At 38.4% G+C, this 16,023-nt stretch overlaps 2 protein-coding genes across 4 annotated transcripts; both read left to right on the top strand.

Annotated features, from left to right (window-relative positions):
• The first annotated feature begins 6 nt into the window (after positions 1 to 6).
• LOC125298267 (ribonuclease inhibitor-like) lies at positions 7 to 4,541 on the top strand. Its single transcript, XM_048248969.1, has 5 exons — positions 7 to 529; positions 1,275 to 1,448; positions 2,267 to 2,440; positions 3,217 to 3,324; positions 4,505 to 4,541. Exons 1-5 carry the CDS (start codon positions 501 to 503, stop codon positions 4,539 to 4,541), a joined length of 522 nt encoding a protein of 173 aa, XP_048104926.1. The 5' UTR covers positions 7 to 500.
• Positions 4,542 to 4,589: 48 nt separating this feature from the next.
• LOC125298643 lies at positions 4,590 to 9,894 on the top strand. 3 transcript variants are annotated; one of them, XR_007194235.1, is made up of 10 exons: positions 4,590 to 4,709; positions 4,813 to 5,148; positions 5,244 to 5,290; positions 5,510 to 5,721; positions 5,941 to 6,164; positions 6,259 to 6,390; positions 6,481 to 6,625; positions 7,018 to 7,044; positions 7,187 to 7,794; positions 8,132 to 9,894. XR_007194235.1 is itself a non-coding variant. In XM_048249478.1 (9 exons), exons 4-9 carry the CDS (start codon positions 5,568 to 5,570, stop codon positions 7,525 to 7,527), a joined length of 1,023 nt encoding a protein of 340 aa, XP_048105435.1. In that variant the 5' UTR covers positions 4,590 to 4,709; positions 4,813 to 5,148; positions 5,244 to 5,290; positions 5,510 to 5,567; the 3' UTR covers positions 7,528 to 9,894. The 3 variants fall into 3 exon arrangements, 1 of the variants encoding a protein (XP_048105435.1); XR_007194234.1 differs by having other exon boundaries at positions 8,127 to 9,894; XM_048249478.1 differs by having other exon boundaries at positions 7,187 to 9,894.
• The last annotated feature ends 6,129 nt before the right edge of the window (positions 9,895 to 16,023 follow it).

Raw genomic sequence — 16,023 nt, 5'->3', positions numbered from 1 at the left:
TTATGCCTACAACAACAAAAACATGGACGTCCTAAAGCATTTATTGGAGGGCAAGTTCAGCATACAGCCTGAAGATGTTTCCCTGGATACTCTGCTGAGAAGTGCTGTGAATAAAATGTTGGAGAGGAAGAATGGACACCAATACTTTCTGCGTTTTCTCCATGGAATGTCTCTGGAGTCCAGTCAGATGCTTTTGCAAAGTCTATTGACAGATACTTGCAACAGCTCAGGGACAACTGAAAGCACACTGAAATACATAAAAGATTTGGGTAAACAGGCAGATGTCTCTATGGACAGATGTATTGATCTTCTCCACTGTCAGATTGAAATGCGAGATCCCAGTGTGATTGAAGACATTGAAAGCCTCATGAGATCACAGAGAGAATTTTCACTCTCTCATTGGTCAGAGATTAGCACCTTAATTCAGATGTCAGGAGGGATTCTGGGTGAATTTAACCTACAGAAGTGTCACCCTTCAGAACGCCAAAACAGTACTAAGCATGTTTGTGAGCTGCTGTAGAAAGGCCCAGTGAGTGTCGCATTCTATATTCATTTTTATTTTAAGGGAATGACTTTTTGATATACTTTGACGGCCATGTTTATAGTCATGAAGGTGGAGGGGTTCACACTCTGAAAGACTGAAAGAAACTCCTCATCTGAGCGCAACATTATCCTATTATCCTTCTACCACCATGTTTATAGTCATGTAATTGCATCAGGCCATCCCGATTCTAAAACATTGGGACATAAAACGCAAATTAAAAACAGAATGTGATTATCTGCAAATCTTGTAAATCCATATTTAGCTATGAAAAGGACATACTGTAGACACAAATCAAATGTTGAAAATGGACAATTTGACAATTTAATTGTGAGCAATTGTCACCAATATGGGCAGGTGCAACTAAAGGTTGGAAAAGTTGTGTAATGATAAAGACTAAAAAAGCAAATATAAGAGAAAATATGATTAAGAAGACCCTAGATTGTTGAGCAAATGAAACCCTATATCAGGCAACAATGGGAAATCCATTTCATTCTCAAAAAATTAGCAACTGGTCTTTTCAGTTCCCAAACATTTACAGAATGTTGTTAAATGACGAGGGGAAGGCAGTGGAAAACATGCCCCTGACCCAACTTTTTTGGACATGGTGGACATGAGTGGAAATCACCTGGCAGAAAAATATTTGCTATGATTGATGCTCTAGCTGCAGTTCATGTCTGTAATTACCTCTGATAGTGCACCCTCACAAATGCAATCCTCTGTTTGCTTTCAGAATATCAAACTGTGACCTCTCTGAGGATTCCTGTGTAATGGTGGCCTCAGCTCTCCAGCATCCACACAGTGCTCTGAGAGAGCTGGACATGAGTGGAAATAACCTGGGGACCTCTGGGGTTGAACAGCTGTGCTCTGGACTCAAAAGTCCAAACTGTAAACTAGAAATCCTGAGGTAATGCTTGGTTTTGCTTACTTTGTGCGAACAAATCATAACTAGTAGAATATTTTTGTAGTGGATGTCAACAGGATAGCACCCCTAAGTAATTTAGCACCCCTAAGTAATGAATTCTTCAAACATAAACTTTATGTTTTTGACACAGAAGTGTAAAACTGTTCCGAAATTAAAGCACCAATTGCATCATTATACAGTACAACTCACTGGGTTATATGTGTCAGTAGTTGTTATAGGAATTCTTTTCTCCGACTGTTTACTATATTTTATCTCAAACACATGAATATGAGGTCACAATGAATTCTAAAATGAACACCTGCAAGGTGTTTAGTTAATATAACTCAGTTTTTGTCTTAATTTTGCTGATTTTGTCTTTTCAGATTACTTGCCTAAAATGAGTATCACTTAATTTTGAGGTGGAAAATTAAACAATCAAGTAAACTATACTTGAATTGTTTAAGTTTATGCTACACTATAAAGTTTGTTTGTTAACCTTACTTTTAAAAAGCATGCAAAAATGCATTGCCCTTGGATTTACAGACTAATCTGGAAAATGAATTGGAAGTTGTGCAAACAAATGCTTACTTAGTGTAGTGCACTTACACTCTCTACCATTTGGCCTAAAGACAAAAACTGAGTTATGCTTACTAAACATTTTAAGTGAGGAAAGCTATTATGTTTAACAGCGCATGAAACAAGATCATCAAGCAATGGATGATAGTGAACTGTAAGATGATACTTAGGTGCTATCCTATAAATATGTCAAGGTGCCCCTAATACACATGATGGTATTGTATTTTCTTCTGTTTTGAATGAAGGCTCTCCCAATGCAAACTCAGAAACACAAGCTGTTTGAATTTGAACTCAGCACTGGGTTCTGACCATTCCCGTCTAAGAGAGCTGGATGTGAGCAACAATTTTCTGGAGGAGTCAGAAGTGAAGCTGCTTACAAAAAGAGTGGAAGATCCAAAGTGTAAACTGGAGGTTCTCAAGTAAGTCAGCGGATTGAGATGGGAATGAAATGAGATACTGAAATAGCACTGAGTACTTACAAATTTTGCTTTTGTGAGCAAAAAGGACATTGTGTTGGAGGGTGGATGGAAGTACCTTTAAATAAGTTAATTTTGAAGTAGGCTACAAGTAAGGGATAATGTATAGAACGCCGGTCATTATCGGGAAATAGGTCCCAACAGGGCGAACCGGTCTTGTTCCGCCCTGAAGGGACCTATAGAATGTAAAAGAAGACTAAATAGAGTGATTGTCTGGATAGTGAAGACAGGAATGTTCTGACAGTACATGCTGCCACCCCAGACATCCAAACCATCACCAAACACCAAGCATTGAAATCCCACACTAAGTGTAGGGATACAATACATTTAAATCTGTCATATTTTTTAATGGACACTGTACATTGTTGTATATAACTGTCAATTGAAAACTCTGCTATTTTAATGCACACAAGGTCAATGCAATGAGTTATGTTAAATCTCTAATAGTTAGAGATTTAATCTCTAAAATTTAATCTCTAATAATCTCTTAGGCAGTGGCTTTTGCAGGAACGAATGAAAGTTGTTGCACTTGCATAGAACTTCTTTTCCCCTTTGATTCATACAGTGTAGGACTCTCCCGCAGTCATAAAATATCACCCAGCTGGATTATACTACAACTATAGCCTATATTGCCGGCTACCCTAGAGAAAGTTTTGCCGTTTTGTAGGCTTTTATTGTGAGGCCAACTTGTGTATTTCTTCATCTTCTCATTCCCATAGGTCCGAACCCACTCAGGAATCATATCCATCCTCATTGGAGCCCATATTCCCTGTGCTTGAATATTCTTCACCCTACCACTATAGCTCACCTATTAAGAAATCACCCAGGTATAATTGGCCACCACACTGTCTTTCAAATGCATAGTTGATCTTCCATGTTTGAGGGTCTGTAATAAAGCCTAATGAAACATAGGCCTACGGATTGAGCAGTATCTTTGCAACATTATTAAATTAATCTGTCACCATAGGCTATGCCTACATGTACGTTTGCAAAGAGGAGACCATTTTAATTTGATTCACAATGAAACGTTACATTTAATTTACATGTTAACAATGAGTAGTTTTGGTTGTTGTTGGTGGCGTTATTGCATCCCTTTTATGAATGCAAAATTGTTCCCTCGAAGCTCCTGTTGCCGCATAGGCGACGCATTTCAAAACATCGCAACGTGAAATGCCACAAAAAGCTGTTTGTGAATAGGTCTTAGTAAGTTAGGAGTCCTCTCGACTTCTTTTAAGCTGTCCCAGACTTAGGTGCTACTTTTAGGTCTAAAATGCTTCGTGAATTACTTTTAATGAAAACAATTAGGAGTCCTAAAGTTAGGAGTGACACGCCCATTATTTTTAGGAGTTGCTCCTAAATTCGCCACTTAGGAGCTACTTTTAGCCTTAAAATTATTTGTGAATACAGCCCCTGGGCTACATTTTGCACATGCACTTGCATATTTCTCAATACTCCACTGAACTCAAATATAATGAACATATGGAGTATTTTAGTTTGTTATGCCCTTTATCATGTGTCCTATGTTGTGCATTTATTTCAGTTTATTCAGCTATATTTTGGAAAGACTTTCTTTGCATTCATTTGATTCCCAATCAATATACACTGCAATTAACTGCTTTACATTGTTAATATGGACTTCTGGGAGGCTCTGAAATGCAAAATAATAGAATTTTAATTGTAATAAAATATATGATTAATTGCGATTAACTATAGAAATTCAGCGATTAATCACAATTAAGAAAAAAAATATCATTTGACAGCCCTACTAAAAAAAAGCAAAATTACCCAAATAAGAACATTGTCTTCCACCTGACTGACTCAACCCAACATACCCAGACCCAACATACATCACCAACAAGAATATTTGCATCCTCCTGGCTTCAATGACCACTTTCCATATGGACACATTTCTTTGACAAGTTGTTTTTGTTTTGCTTTATTTGATATGAAATCAATTGTTGAAGTGTGTTCATGATTATTTATTATTACTTTGGCACCTTTGTCCAGTCGTTGTGTATCTCAAGACAGTGATGAGATCACCTAGACTTTTCAACCTCAAGAAAACATTATGATGTTGATGATACATCCAGTTTAAAGGAATGTATAAAGGATGATGATGATGATGATGATGGTGAATCCAGTCACGCTGGATTTGCTGGTGAATCCAGTTTTGCTCCTCCTACTCAAGAGGATACATCCAGTATAAAGGAAGGTATAATCTCATCAAAGCATTTGTCCACAGTTATGCCCCAGTAATCACTGTACAGTACATCATCAGTTGAGCTGCACTCATACTGGAATACATTATTTGGCAGAGGTGTTTTTATCATCTGAAGAAGAAAGTCAGTGTCTTGAACCTCAAGAGAGTGATAGTCCATTCAAAATCAAGACTAATGACTGTGATGAAGATGGTGGTGGTGGGGATGATGAAACAATGATGAAGATGATGGTAAATCCAGCGCAAAGACAGGTATAATCTCATTGACTATTCTGCATCTATCCACAATCATGTCCAAGTAATGTGGCCATTGTTCATGATGACAAATTAAGTTACACCCAGATTGTAATACATTCCCTTTAGAGTGTCTTTTGGAGGAGTCTCTGCTGAAAAAGAATTTGAGAACATTAGTGACAGTTGTGCTGTACCAGAGGTAATCATTTTATAGTCTTTCACAACCCATGTGATGAATAATTCACATATGTTTGTATATTTAATCTTAATGTTTTACCAAAAATCTTGATTCAGGTATTCACACCAGAATGCTGTCCATACAATGAGAGGAGATCATACAGGTTGAGTTATCCTTCTAAAAGAAAATTATGTTACAAATATTATTTTGTGCATGGTTGTAAAATGTGAAGATTAATCTAGAAATGATATAATCATAATTCAAAATACATCTCAATCATCTTGTATAGTTGGAGGTACAGTTTACAGTAAATAAAATGGGGTCCAGTTTCATGAAGTACTTAAATGTTCAATGAGCACTGCTGGATGGCTTTCCTCTCCAGGTTCACTTGCTCCTCAGAGGGTCTGTTTCAGTGCTGGTACACAGGATTGGTGTTCAAGATGGAGACGGCGGGTGAAGTTCAGTACCGAACAGAGCCATGGAACTGTGTACAGCTAGTCGATGGTTATGTACCAGCAGGACCCCTGTTTAATATCAAATGCCCACAAGGCACTCTGTCACAGTTACACTTCCCACACTGCGAGTTGTTTTCTGGTAAGTACTAAATGTGGTCGAAATGATCACATTTATTCCGTTAATCTGAACAACAATGTCTGTAATTTGCAAAAACAAACATTTTTAGATATGGATAATGTTGCCACAGACTCCGGTATTTGTTTACTTAGAACAAAGATTTTGAGACAAAATGTAATATGTTGATCTTGAAATACTGTACATCACATAACGTGCCTTACACTAATACTTTTGCATCAGGGAAAGGATGCTTGTCAGTAATTCACATCAGTGACTCAACAAAATCTGAAATGCTTGATCCTCACGAGATAACAGACATTCACGTGGTTCTAAATATCAGTGGATGCTCTGAATATGGCTTGATAAAGAAGGAATACACCCCGATCCATGGACTTGTGTTGCTATTCCTGCAGCAGTCTACACTGAATGTTCTGCTGTTGCCAAAGAATGTTGATATTTCTGAGGTAGGTACAGCACTGCCCTTTAAGAACTGTGTTTTAAACTAATTGTGATTTAAAAATCTATATTTTAATGTGTGGTAATATGTATGGTAAACAGGTAACAGAGAAAAGGAGGGAGAGGATTGAACCAGAGAAAGAAAAATATGTGGAGACAACATCAAACTGCGTACTTGTTCCTGAAGAGAAATACTGCCTAACATGTGATCCAAAACATGTTATAGATCCTGAAGTAAATATTTCAAGTAGTGAATGATTATAATTGTAGCTTTCCTAAGCAAATGAGTTATATTTTTGTTGTTGTTTTTGTTTTTGCCAACAGACAGCCACGTTTGTTGACTATGACTACAACAAGAACTATATCCCAACATTTCAGGTTGAGTTATGTGAATGCGTCAAGGTTATGATGGTTCTGAAAGAAAATGACAAGGAAGAGCCTGTATGGCAGCGTACTGTAAAGCTAGCAGGTATGCTATTGTACAAGTACCTGTAAGTATACGTTACATCTTTCTTTAGGAAAATTATTCCCACAGCACAGTTGAACAAAGCCTTTTCTGAGTATCAACATATGTGCATATGCAGGCGATGAATACACCTAGATTACCTGTAAGTGTACAGGTTAAGGTTACAGGTACAGATAAATAGATGCTTTTGTTTTTTAAAACTGCATAAAACACTGTCCTGCAGTTTATACACAATGTAGCTAATATACGGGAAACTGTAAGCTATCATCATTGATTGACACAATGTCCAGTTTCATTTCCACCAGATACTGTTAACTGTAGTTTGTATTTGTCCTATGGATGCACTAGAACTCAATCAAGCACAAAGCAAGGTATAATTTGTTCTTCTCTTTTAGCATTGCAGACAGAAAGAAACCAGAGTGGTAAGTACTTTTTTCTTCAAGCTACAATGACGTTTCCTTAGGAATAATAATTGTGAAAATCAGGATGGAGGTGGGGAGTCATTCACAACCACAAATTTACCCCTTCTTTCTATCCTTTTCATTCTCCTTGTTGATTTACCAGACTCCAACCCGTCAAGCTCTTACACACCACTCGGTCAGAAGTTTCTCCAAAAACACAAGGCAGACCTTGAGCGCCGACTGACGATCCTGGGTAACCTCCTGACCCAGCTCGAAAAAAGGAAGGCCCTTACTGGTGAAGAGAGGGAACTGTTGAACAGCAAACCCACCCGTCAGGAAAAGAACCACGTTCTGCTCACCATGCTTCAGAATAGAGGAGGCAAAGCCCAGGAGATTTTCTACCAGACCCTGAAGAAGTTAGACCCACTGCTGGTGGAGGACCTGGAGAAGCCAAATGAATCTGAAGCAGAATCAGAATCAGAATTTACAGAACAAGTCCAATGACATTAAAAGCTCTGTGATGTAAAGTGCATATGCAACATGAGGAGACATACAACAAAGCTTGAAGCTGACATACCACTTTAACGCACCACATTAACCTGAATGGAGGCTTAAGTGCTTAAAAGGGAAATCCGGCCATTTTTAACTCCAACATCTTTTTCCTTAGGGTCATCCCGTGTTAGGGTAAGCAAAAACCCCAACAAAAATGGATTCAACCAAACCGGAGATCTTGTTTTACATCACAGATGTATGTAAAAACAGAATAAATAGGTGGGTGTTAAAACAAGAGACAGGTTATCAGAATGATGAGAGAAAGTGCTCTGGCATTGGGGAGGAGATTAGTCTTTGTTTGAGTTTGACATGGTTATGGCCCTGGGGATGAAGCTGTCTCTGAGTCTATTGGTTCTGGATTTGATGCATCTGTAGCACCTTCCAGAGGGCAATGGGTTAAACATATGGTGGCATGGGTGTGAAATGTCTGTGATGTTTCTTGCTCTGCTGAAACAGCAAGAGTTGTAGATGTCAACCAGGGTGGGGAGGGGCAGCTGACAAGTTTCTGCACAGTCTTTACCCTAACCCTGACCTATTTCTATCTGCTTCAGTGCAGCTGGTAAACCACACCAAGAAGTCAGCACGTTCCCAATGCAAGCTCTATAGAAGGTCTCCAGCAGCTTGCTGTCTAGTGTGTTCTTCCTGAGTCGCTGCTGGGCGCACAACTTTACGCAGATGGCTGCTTATAAATACCAACCTGCGCTGAATTGTGCGTGCGTGCACGAGCGCCATACTCCGCCCATTGTCGTCCCACAATATTCCATAAAAGGTCAATGCGAAACGATTCATGATTAAGCTAACATTAATACCAAACATTTTATTGGCTATTGTTGAAATGATGGAGACGTCACATCAATCTGGAGAAGGAAGTCAAAATTGGCAGACAGTGATATGACATTGACAAGTGTACCCATGTGAAATAAGTACAGGTAGGTACTTAATAACCGTATCCACTTTGCCATGTGTTTGGGCTCATCATATACAGCGCACCATAAGGTGCAAATTATTAATATTTGTACTGAAACATATACCATATGGCTAATAATGCGTGGGGCATTATTTCTTATCAGCTGGGTTTCTGGTTGTCTCAGAATACCTTGCGGTCTATTAATCTGTGGCTTAAATGAGAGAAAAGACGTAAGGTGAGTGTAGCGATGTTCAGTGGTGTGCGTTTTAATAGAATAAATCTTCTAGGAGACTTAGAGAAAAGGTTTTATGGCTTCCTATTATAGGCGCTTATTTTGTTCACAAAAGCAATATCTCCTTACACTTCTGTGGGTGTCAATGTCAGCAGAAGTCAACATAAAAAAATGGCATTAATTTTAATGAATTTCGCATCAGGCTACACTGTAAACATTAATATTATTTAGGCTAGCAGTCAGCTCAAGTAGCCTAGTAGATTGCACTGTGGGGAAAGGCATGATTTAGGCTAAATTAATATCTTATTAAGAAACTATCAATATCTTACTAAACATGATTTACTGAAAATGTTTGCAGTTTAGTGTAGACCTATTTGGCTGCAGCCTTGGCTACAAACCTCATAGCCTGCGATATGAATTAATGATAGTGATCACAAAGGTACAGTAGTAACATAATAATATGCTGAAGTATTGAGCCCTTTTTTATGCCCTCTGAGCTTTATTTTGTGATTTCAAAAGTAAAATAAGAGAGAGTAATCCGCACACCAACTCCCTTGGTGTGTAGATCACTCTCTCTTGTTTTACTTTTGGAGTTATTTCTCTGATCCAGCACGGTGAAAAGGGATGTGCGTGGTCACATGTCTACTTTCTTTTGTGATTTCACCATTAGATGTTGCTGATTCACATGTCTGATAACCTTTATGTGTAACAGCCTTTATAAAGTAGCCCCTAGGAGAGGTCCACAGAGATGTAGGTGCCAAGAAACTTGAAGGTTTTTACCCTATCTACACAGACACCATTAATGTAGTGGGGTGTGGTCAGCTCTGTTTGTCCTTAAGTCCAGTATGATTTCTTTGGTTTTGGTTTAGAATTAGGTTGTTGGCCGAGCACCACTTTGTCAGCGCATGGTCCTCGTTCCAGTAAGCTCTGAGTCATGGCATTGTAGAACTCAGGATTCTAGAACGGATAGTTCCGGTCCTTGATTATGATTGGCTGAATCGGGTTTGATGCCGTTTTACACAAAAAACATACAGTACACCTTGATGGCATTTCGTTCTGTATTACTGTGCTACCACAACTTGATACAAAAGTTAGAGTTGCTACGTCTCATTGTTACTTGGCAACCATTCTGATATATTTTTTGGCGGAAGAATGATTATCTATTAATCAAGAATGTGGAAGAATGATTATCTATTAATAAATCATTACATTTCTCATTGCTGTGCCTTTATTTTATGAAATCTTGCCAGATGTAGTAACCATTAAAGAAAAGTAATTCACCCCTTGCAAGTGACGTCACGTTTTGTTCGCGCCACAGCAAAATAGCCTAGTGGACGGCAAGAACACGAATCAAATCAATGGGTTGTAATGGGACATATCGCACAGTGAGATTTAACCGTAGTAATGCCCTTCCACGACTGTTTGCTTATTGTTTGGAATACAACAACATCCCATGTTCTTGCATAGATATATTTTGGTTTGTTTTCTTTGTGTTTCGGGAGTATTTCAACCACAATTGCATGCTCATCTCCTCAGTGTACGAAGCACAGCAGCGGTTGCTATAGCAAACATAGACTCTGAACAGGAAGGCAGATAGCACTTAGGCAAAGTCTTTGGCAAGATCTGAATGTAAACAGATAATACCGTTCAAGTTTTTTTTAATTTCCTATTTCTTTCAATTCTTTAACTTAAGACAGCATGGAGCCGTCACGTGACTTAAGTCACGTGTCTGCAAGGGGTGAATAAGCCACTTGAGTCGATAGGGAGGGTAAGTAATCTCATCGCCATCTAGTGGTTGCGTTCCTAGAGTTTAGCGGAGGGGATGGGATTTTTTTTTAGAAAAAATATATCTCGGTGCACATTGGGATCTTAATTTAATGCCTTCCATATGTTAGGCACTGGGGTCACCTCTATTGCTTCAAGTGGTCATACCTTATTTTTTTAGGATCAGTTGAATTGTTTTGAGTTTTTTTCGTAACATGGTGATAACAAACTACAGTTGCATGTGACGTCACAGGTTTGGGCTTTAATCTCTAACTGATCAATACAGCAATTTGCTTAACTGGCTTACATATTTTTGTAATAACGGAAGGTGATGTAAACCGCGTGGTGATAACCTTTATGTCTGGATAACTGGTGTTGTGCTTCTACTCACATGAAGAGCTGGCAGTAAGTGTTAAGTGGCAATGCTAACCAGGCTAATAAACAAACCATGCTACCGTGAGTAACGTCGAAGGGTAAAGTCACGTGGCTTTTTTGTAGTTCGTTTATGAAACAAAAGGAGCAATTTCGATTTTTTTAAATAAGGCAAAATATGGTCTGACATTTTCACAGTTAGAAGATTATTACTGTATAGACACTGAAAAATATTTTTGGTGGATAAGATCGCTGATTTGGCTTCACAGTATTTAAAAAAAAAATAGGTCTATGGGACTTAACATTGGAGCTGCTCTTCGATAGGAACGCAACCACTTGGGGCGCTGGTTTTCACTTTCCCTCCCTATTAAACTGATTTTAGAACAAGCATGACACATAAATGGCACAGCCTATTCTGAAGAGCAGCGAATGTCTTTGTCAGTTGCAGCATAGGCCTACTGTACAGTATGTGTTGTTTTCTGACAGAATTAAATGGTCTTGTCCTCTGGTACTTTTGGTGGCATATTTTATAAACAGCAACTTCACAGAGTTACAGAGCTTCCAAAGAGTTATTTTATGAAAAATGCCCTGGATGTAGACAGAAGAATTCAACCTTGAATTCCTGAATGTAGTGATTGTATGTTGACATCAAATTAATATTCTACATAAGCTTTGTTGTGATCATGTTTGTTTATCATGTACATACTATATGTAAAATATTTGTATACTTTTTAATAAAAGTACTGTATGTAGTTTTGTATGATTTCATCTTTCTTTTTTAAACTGCATCCAAAGTCTTTTAAACGTGTCCTTCCACACCTATTTCATTACTTTGTGGTAATGTCTGAAGTTCATGGACTCTAAGATTTTTTGTGGAAAATGCCTTGGGTACCTTGTTTCAAGCCATTCTAGCATGGCATAGAAAGCCCACAAGTAGCTCGATTTGTGCCAGTTCTCATTAAAGCAACACCAAAGAGTTTTTTTGAACCTTAAAATAATGTTTCCAAAATGGTTTCAGTGGTTCATCAACTCGTAACGGTGAACAGCAATTCTGCAATCGCTTCGCGGCCCTCTATCGGCTATAACCGCACTATGTAAGTTATCCAGATCGGGTAGCGGATATGTAGTTCGATGGAATGAGACATAAGAAAGTACAAATTTGACTTGCATCTGATGTCGCAATACATCGTACTTTTATAAGTCATGCAAAATATTCGACCTTGTCTGTGGACATCGTTATTTGCAAAAGCCAGAGCTGGATAAACAAATAGCGTGCATGCGACAGAGGGAAAGTTCTTTGGTGTTGCTTTAATGTTCAACAAGCTAAGCTGCTTGACTCTGACTGGCTAACAGCTAGTTGGTTTCTTCCATAGCATGACAGCTTGGCGACAGCTTTTTATCAATTAATTTGAAGTATGAAGTTAGCTTGGCTAGCGAGTGCTAGCATTGTTCAAATGGGCATAAAACCTGCTAGGCTAGCGAGTGCATTAAATCTGTATAAAATAGCACTTCTTTGATTTGACAATGGCATTTTCCTTACGGACTGCGTTGTTGAAGTTCTATTCATGCATAGCGCACAAGCCCATTGACATTCAGCCATCCTTGCATACGAAAACTGTCACTGAGCTAGACAAATTATGTGGGCGCTGTCTCAACTGGGCGAGCTCATGAATAGTAATGAGGTCAGTCAATACCACATCAGACTGAACAGCTTTTGTAATTGGCCTGATTTCTCCACTTATTTATTTTCAGTGGCTAGAGCTGACAGGGGAGGTGGCAGTTCATTTTCACATTCACAACATAACACAAAGACACATGGACCTAACATATTTCAAAACATACAAGTAAAAACTGTTTTGTGTGGCAGAGCACCTTTAACTACATAGTTCTCAGTAAAAATGTCGTTTTTGCCTGAAATTGCACTGTGCCTATTTACAAGGGCATTGTTCCCACCTCTTTTGGGGTCAACCATAAAGTGCTGGACCTCTATAGAAAGCTGAGAACCTGTAGCTTTCGTAGGCAGCAGTCAAGATAACTGTGTGATGTACTGACAAAGAGCTACAGAGGCTAGAATATAGTTTTTTCTGCCGGATTACAAGCATCTCTGAACTGACCACATTTCAGCCCTCTAGGTCACTTGATATCCCTTAGAAACACAACTGAGCCCTAGCACCAGGTCTTGTGAAGCTGTGTGCAAAAGTTGATCAATATAGAATGAAAATATGAGTGCTTTAGACTATTATTTGCCAAGGTATGCCCATGCGTTTTGTAAAATGCCTATGGATACTCCCCATAGGACTTTTTGTTATCCAAAATGCATACTGACAATCAAATGCTTACTATGAACCCCTTTGTGTAGAAGCATAATCCTGGTCTCAAATGAAAGGTAACACTTTGAGGTTTCTTGTGGACTATTTAGATTGTATATCAGGTGTTCTGATATAGACTGACTACACAAAATATGGAATAATTACAAAAAAGTCTCTATTTTTGCATTTACTTTGTTGGTTCAATGAGTGTGTATAAGATAGACTATACATCTGTACAACTAATATTAGATAATACAACATGAAGATTCAATTTCTATGGATTCTTGTGAATATTTCAGTACCCAATATGAGGCATCTACTTATTGTGCTGCAGCTACACTGCAGCCAGAAGTCAGGGTATCACCAAAAGCGGAGGGGGGGGCATTTTGGATCAAATTTAATTGAGACATAATAAAATTAATCTGAAAATTTGGGGGCAGCCGTAGCCCACTGGTTAGCACTCTGTGGGCCGCGGCTGAAGTGCCCTTGAGCAAGGCACCTAACCCCTCACTGCTCCCCGAGCACCGCCATTGAAGCAGGCAGCTCACTGCGCCGGGATTAGTGTGTGCTTCACCTCACTGTGTGCTGTTTGTGTTTCACTAATTCACCAATTGGGTTAAATGCAGAGACCAAATTTCCCTCACGGGATCAAAAAAGTATATATACACTATACTATACTATACTACTATACTATACTAAAATGTAAAGCACTATACAGATTGTACATGAAAAAAGTTGTCATTTTTGGATTCCCAAGAGCCAAAGCTTTGAAATGGTGTATAACATTACTATGCTTGACAACATTCCTACAACTTGGGTAGATTTGAAAAGTTAGCATTATGTACATGAATTAATTTTACTTACATTTGTCGTCATGTAAGTGGACATTCTTTTTCTTGTGTGTTAGTTACCGCAGATTTATGTTGTGTGGTGATTTACATAAGTTATCAGGGACCAGTTTGTGTTATGGTGTTACAGCAGCAATTAATAATATAAACATATATCACACACAAACATACATACAATTTAAAAAATAAATACAATTGGATATAGTCTCTGTTAAAGAGGTTGTAAACTGCATTTTTATAACGCTTGAAGTTGGAGCAACCTCCAGCTGAAAACACTCTGTTGTTTGACCTGTAGTTCGTTCAGTGGAGGTGTGAGGTGATGTCCATAATGTTAAGGAGCTTTTGCAACATCCTTCTCTCAACAACTAACTCTAGGGGTTCAAGTGTACTTCCAATTACAGAGCCAGCTCTTTTAATCAACTTGTTGAGTTTTTTGGTGTCATTTGCCCTGATACTGGTACCCCAGCAGTTGGCTGCAAAGAAAAGGGTTCTAAAAACAGCAGACTGGTAAAACATGTTCAACATTCTGCTGCACACATTAAAAGACATAAGCTTCCTCAAGAATTATAGTCTGCTCTGTCCCTTCCTATAAACAGCCTCAGTGTTGCACTTCCAGTCCAGTTTGTAATCCAGATGTACACCCAGATATTTGTAGTTTTCCACTACCTCCACCTCTTCCCCCATGATGGAGACAGAGTTCAACTTTGTCCTAGCCCTCCTAAAGTCCACTACCATCTCTTTGGTCTTGGCCACATTTAAGAGTAGGTGGTTGTTTCCACACCACGCCACAAAGCTGTTCACCAGTTCTCTACACTCAGTATGCTCCCCATCCTTCACACACCCTACAACTGCAGAGTCATCAGAGTATTTCTGCAGATGACAGGTTGCAGAGTTGTACTGAATGTCCGAGGTGTATAATGTGAAGAGGAAAGGAGAGAGTACAGTCCCCTGCGGTGCTCCTGTGCTGCTAACCACCTTCTCGGACACACATCCGTACAAACTGTGGTCTTTCCGTCAGGTAATCAACAATCCATGATGTTATCTGTTGACTGTATCAAGAAAGTTGTTTACAGATAAATAATGTTAAAATTGCTGTAGGTGCTGTAGTACTTAAGACAATCTATATTTATCAAACAGACCTTTTGGAATGAGCTGCGATATATTCTTTCTCTCACTCCCCAGTCAGAACATTTCTAGTCTTTGCACTCACGCACACATGCACATCACCATCACATCACACCTCACCAATGGCCATATTACTGTGCAAAAGTTTGGGGTCACTTTGAAATGTCTTTGTTTTCGAGAGAATTACTAATTTATAGCCGTTAGAAAAAAAAAGTCTTAACATTGTTAATGTTATAAAAGACTAGCAGGAATGCAATATCTACATACAGTTGTGCTCATAAGTTTACACACCCATGCTAAAGTTGACTAAAAAGAGGAATAAAAAATATTTTGGAAATTGATCGTAATGCCTTAAAAAAAAATTAGGAAAAATCCAAACTTACAAATTTACTTTGTAAATTAATAATGTATCGTAAGTAAATAATAGAGGCAGCCAGACTTTTATTTTTTAAAAGATTGGCATGGGTTACCTTCCATAAGATCATCTCTCAATGCAAATCAAACAAGCTATTAGGCTAACTAAAATAACACCATTATCAGGATGCATAGTATCCTGGATCCATGAAATAAAAAAATAAAAATATGTCTGCCTCTATAAATTTAACATGGGGGTGTGTATACTTATGCCTCCTGCACTGCAAAACTGCTTGTGAAATCTAACCAAGTGTTATTAATCTTATATTAAGATCAAAAAATCTAATTAATAATGTTTTCAGTATAAAGAGACTTACCTAGCTCTTTCTCCTAAAATCATTTGACTTAATTTAAGAAGAGTTTGGACTAACTAAGATTTCAGATTAGAGGCTCTATTTTGGCGATCATTAACGGATGGCCATAGGTGTAAAGTTTCTAGACATTAAGGGCCCCAGTTTGATGAAAAGCGTGCTTAAT

This window comes from Alosa alosa, chromosome 7 (genome assembly GCF_017589495.1).
Source record: "Alosa alosa isolate M-15738 ecotype Scorff River chromosome 7, AALO_Geno_1.1, whole genome shotgun sequence".
In the NCBI taxonomy this organism is placed as follows: Eukaryota; Metazoa; Chordata; class Actinopteri; order Clupeiformes; family Clupeidae; genus Alosa; species Alosa alosa.
This window is presented reverse-complemented; position numbering and strand designations above follow the sequence as displayed.

Bases quoted from the DNA above. Each gene is read 5' to 3' on its own strand.
- LOC125298267 (XM_048248969.1), top strand. From the start codon at position 501: ATGTTTGTGAGCTGCTGTAGAAAGGCCCA. The intron at 530-1,274 runs GTGAGTGTCGCA...GTTTGCTTTCAG, and splicing joins AGCTGCTGTAGAAAGGCCCA to AATATCAAACTGTGACCTCT. The intron at 3,325-4,504 runs GTATAATTGGCC...ACCTTTGTCCAG, and splicing joins CCTATTAAGAAATCACCCAG to TCGTTGTGTATCTCAAGACA.
- LOC125298643 (XM_048249478.1), top strand. From the start codon at position 5,568: ATGGAGACGGCGGGTGAAGTTCAGTACCGAACAGAGCCATGGAACTGT. The intron at 6,626-7,017 runs GTATGCTATTGT...CTTCTCTTTTAG, and splicing joins GCGTACTGTAAAGCTAGCAG to CATTGCAGACAGAAAGAAAC. The intron at 7,045-7,186 runs GTAAGTACTTTT...TTGATTTACCAG, and splicing joins GACAGAAAGAAACCAGAGTG to ACTCCAACCCGTCAAGCTCT.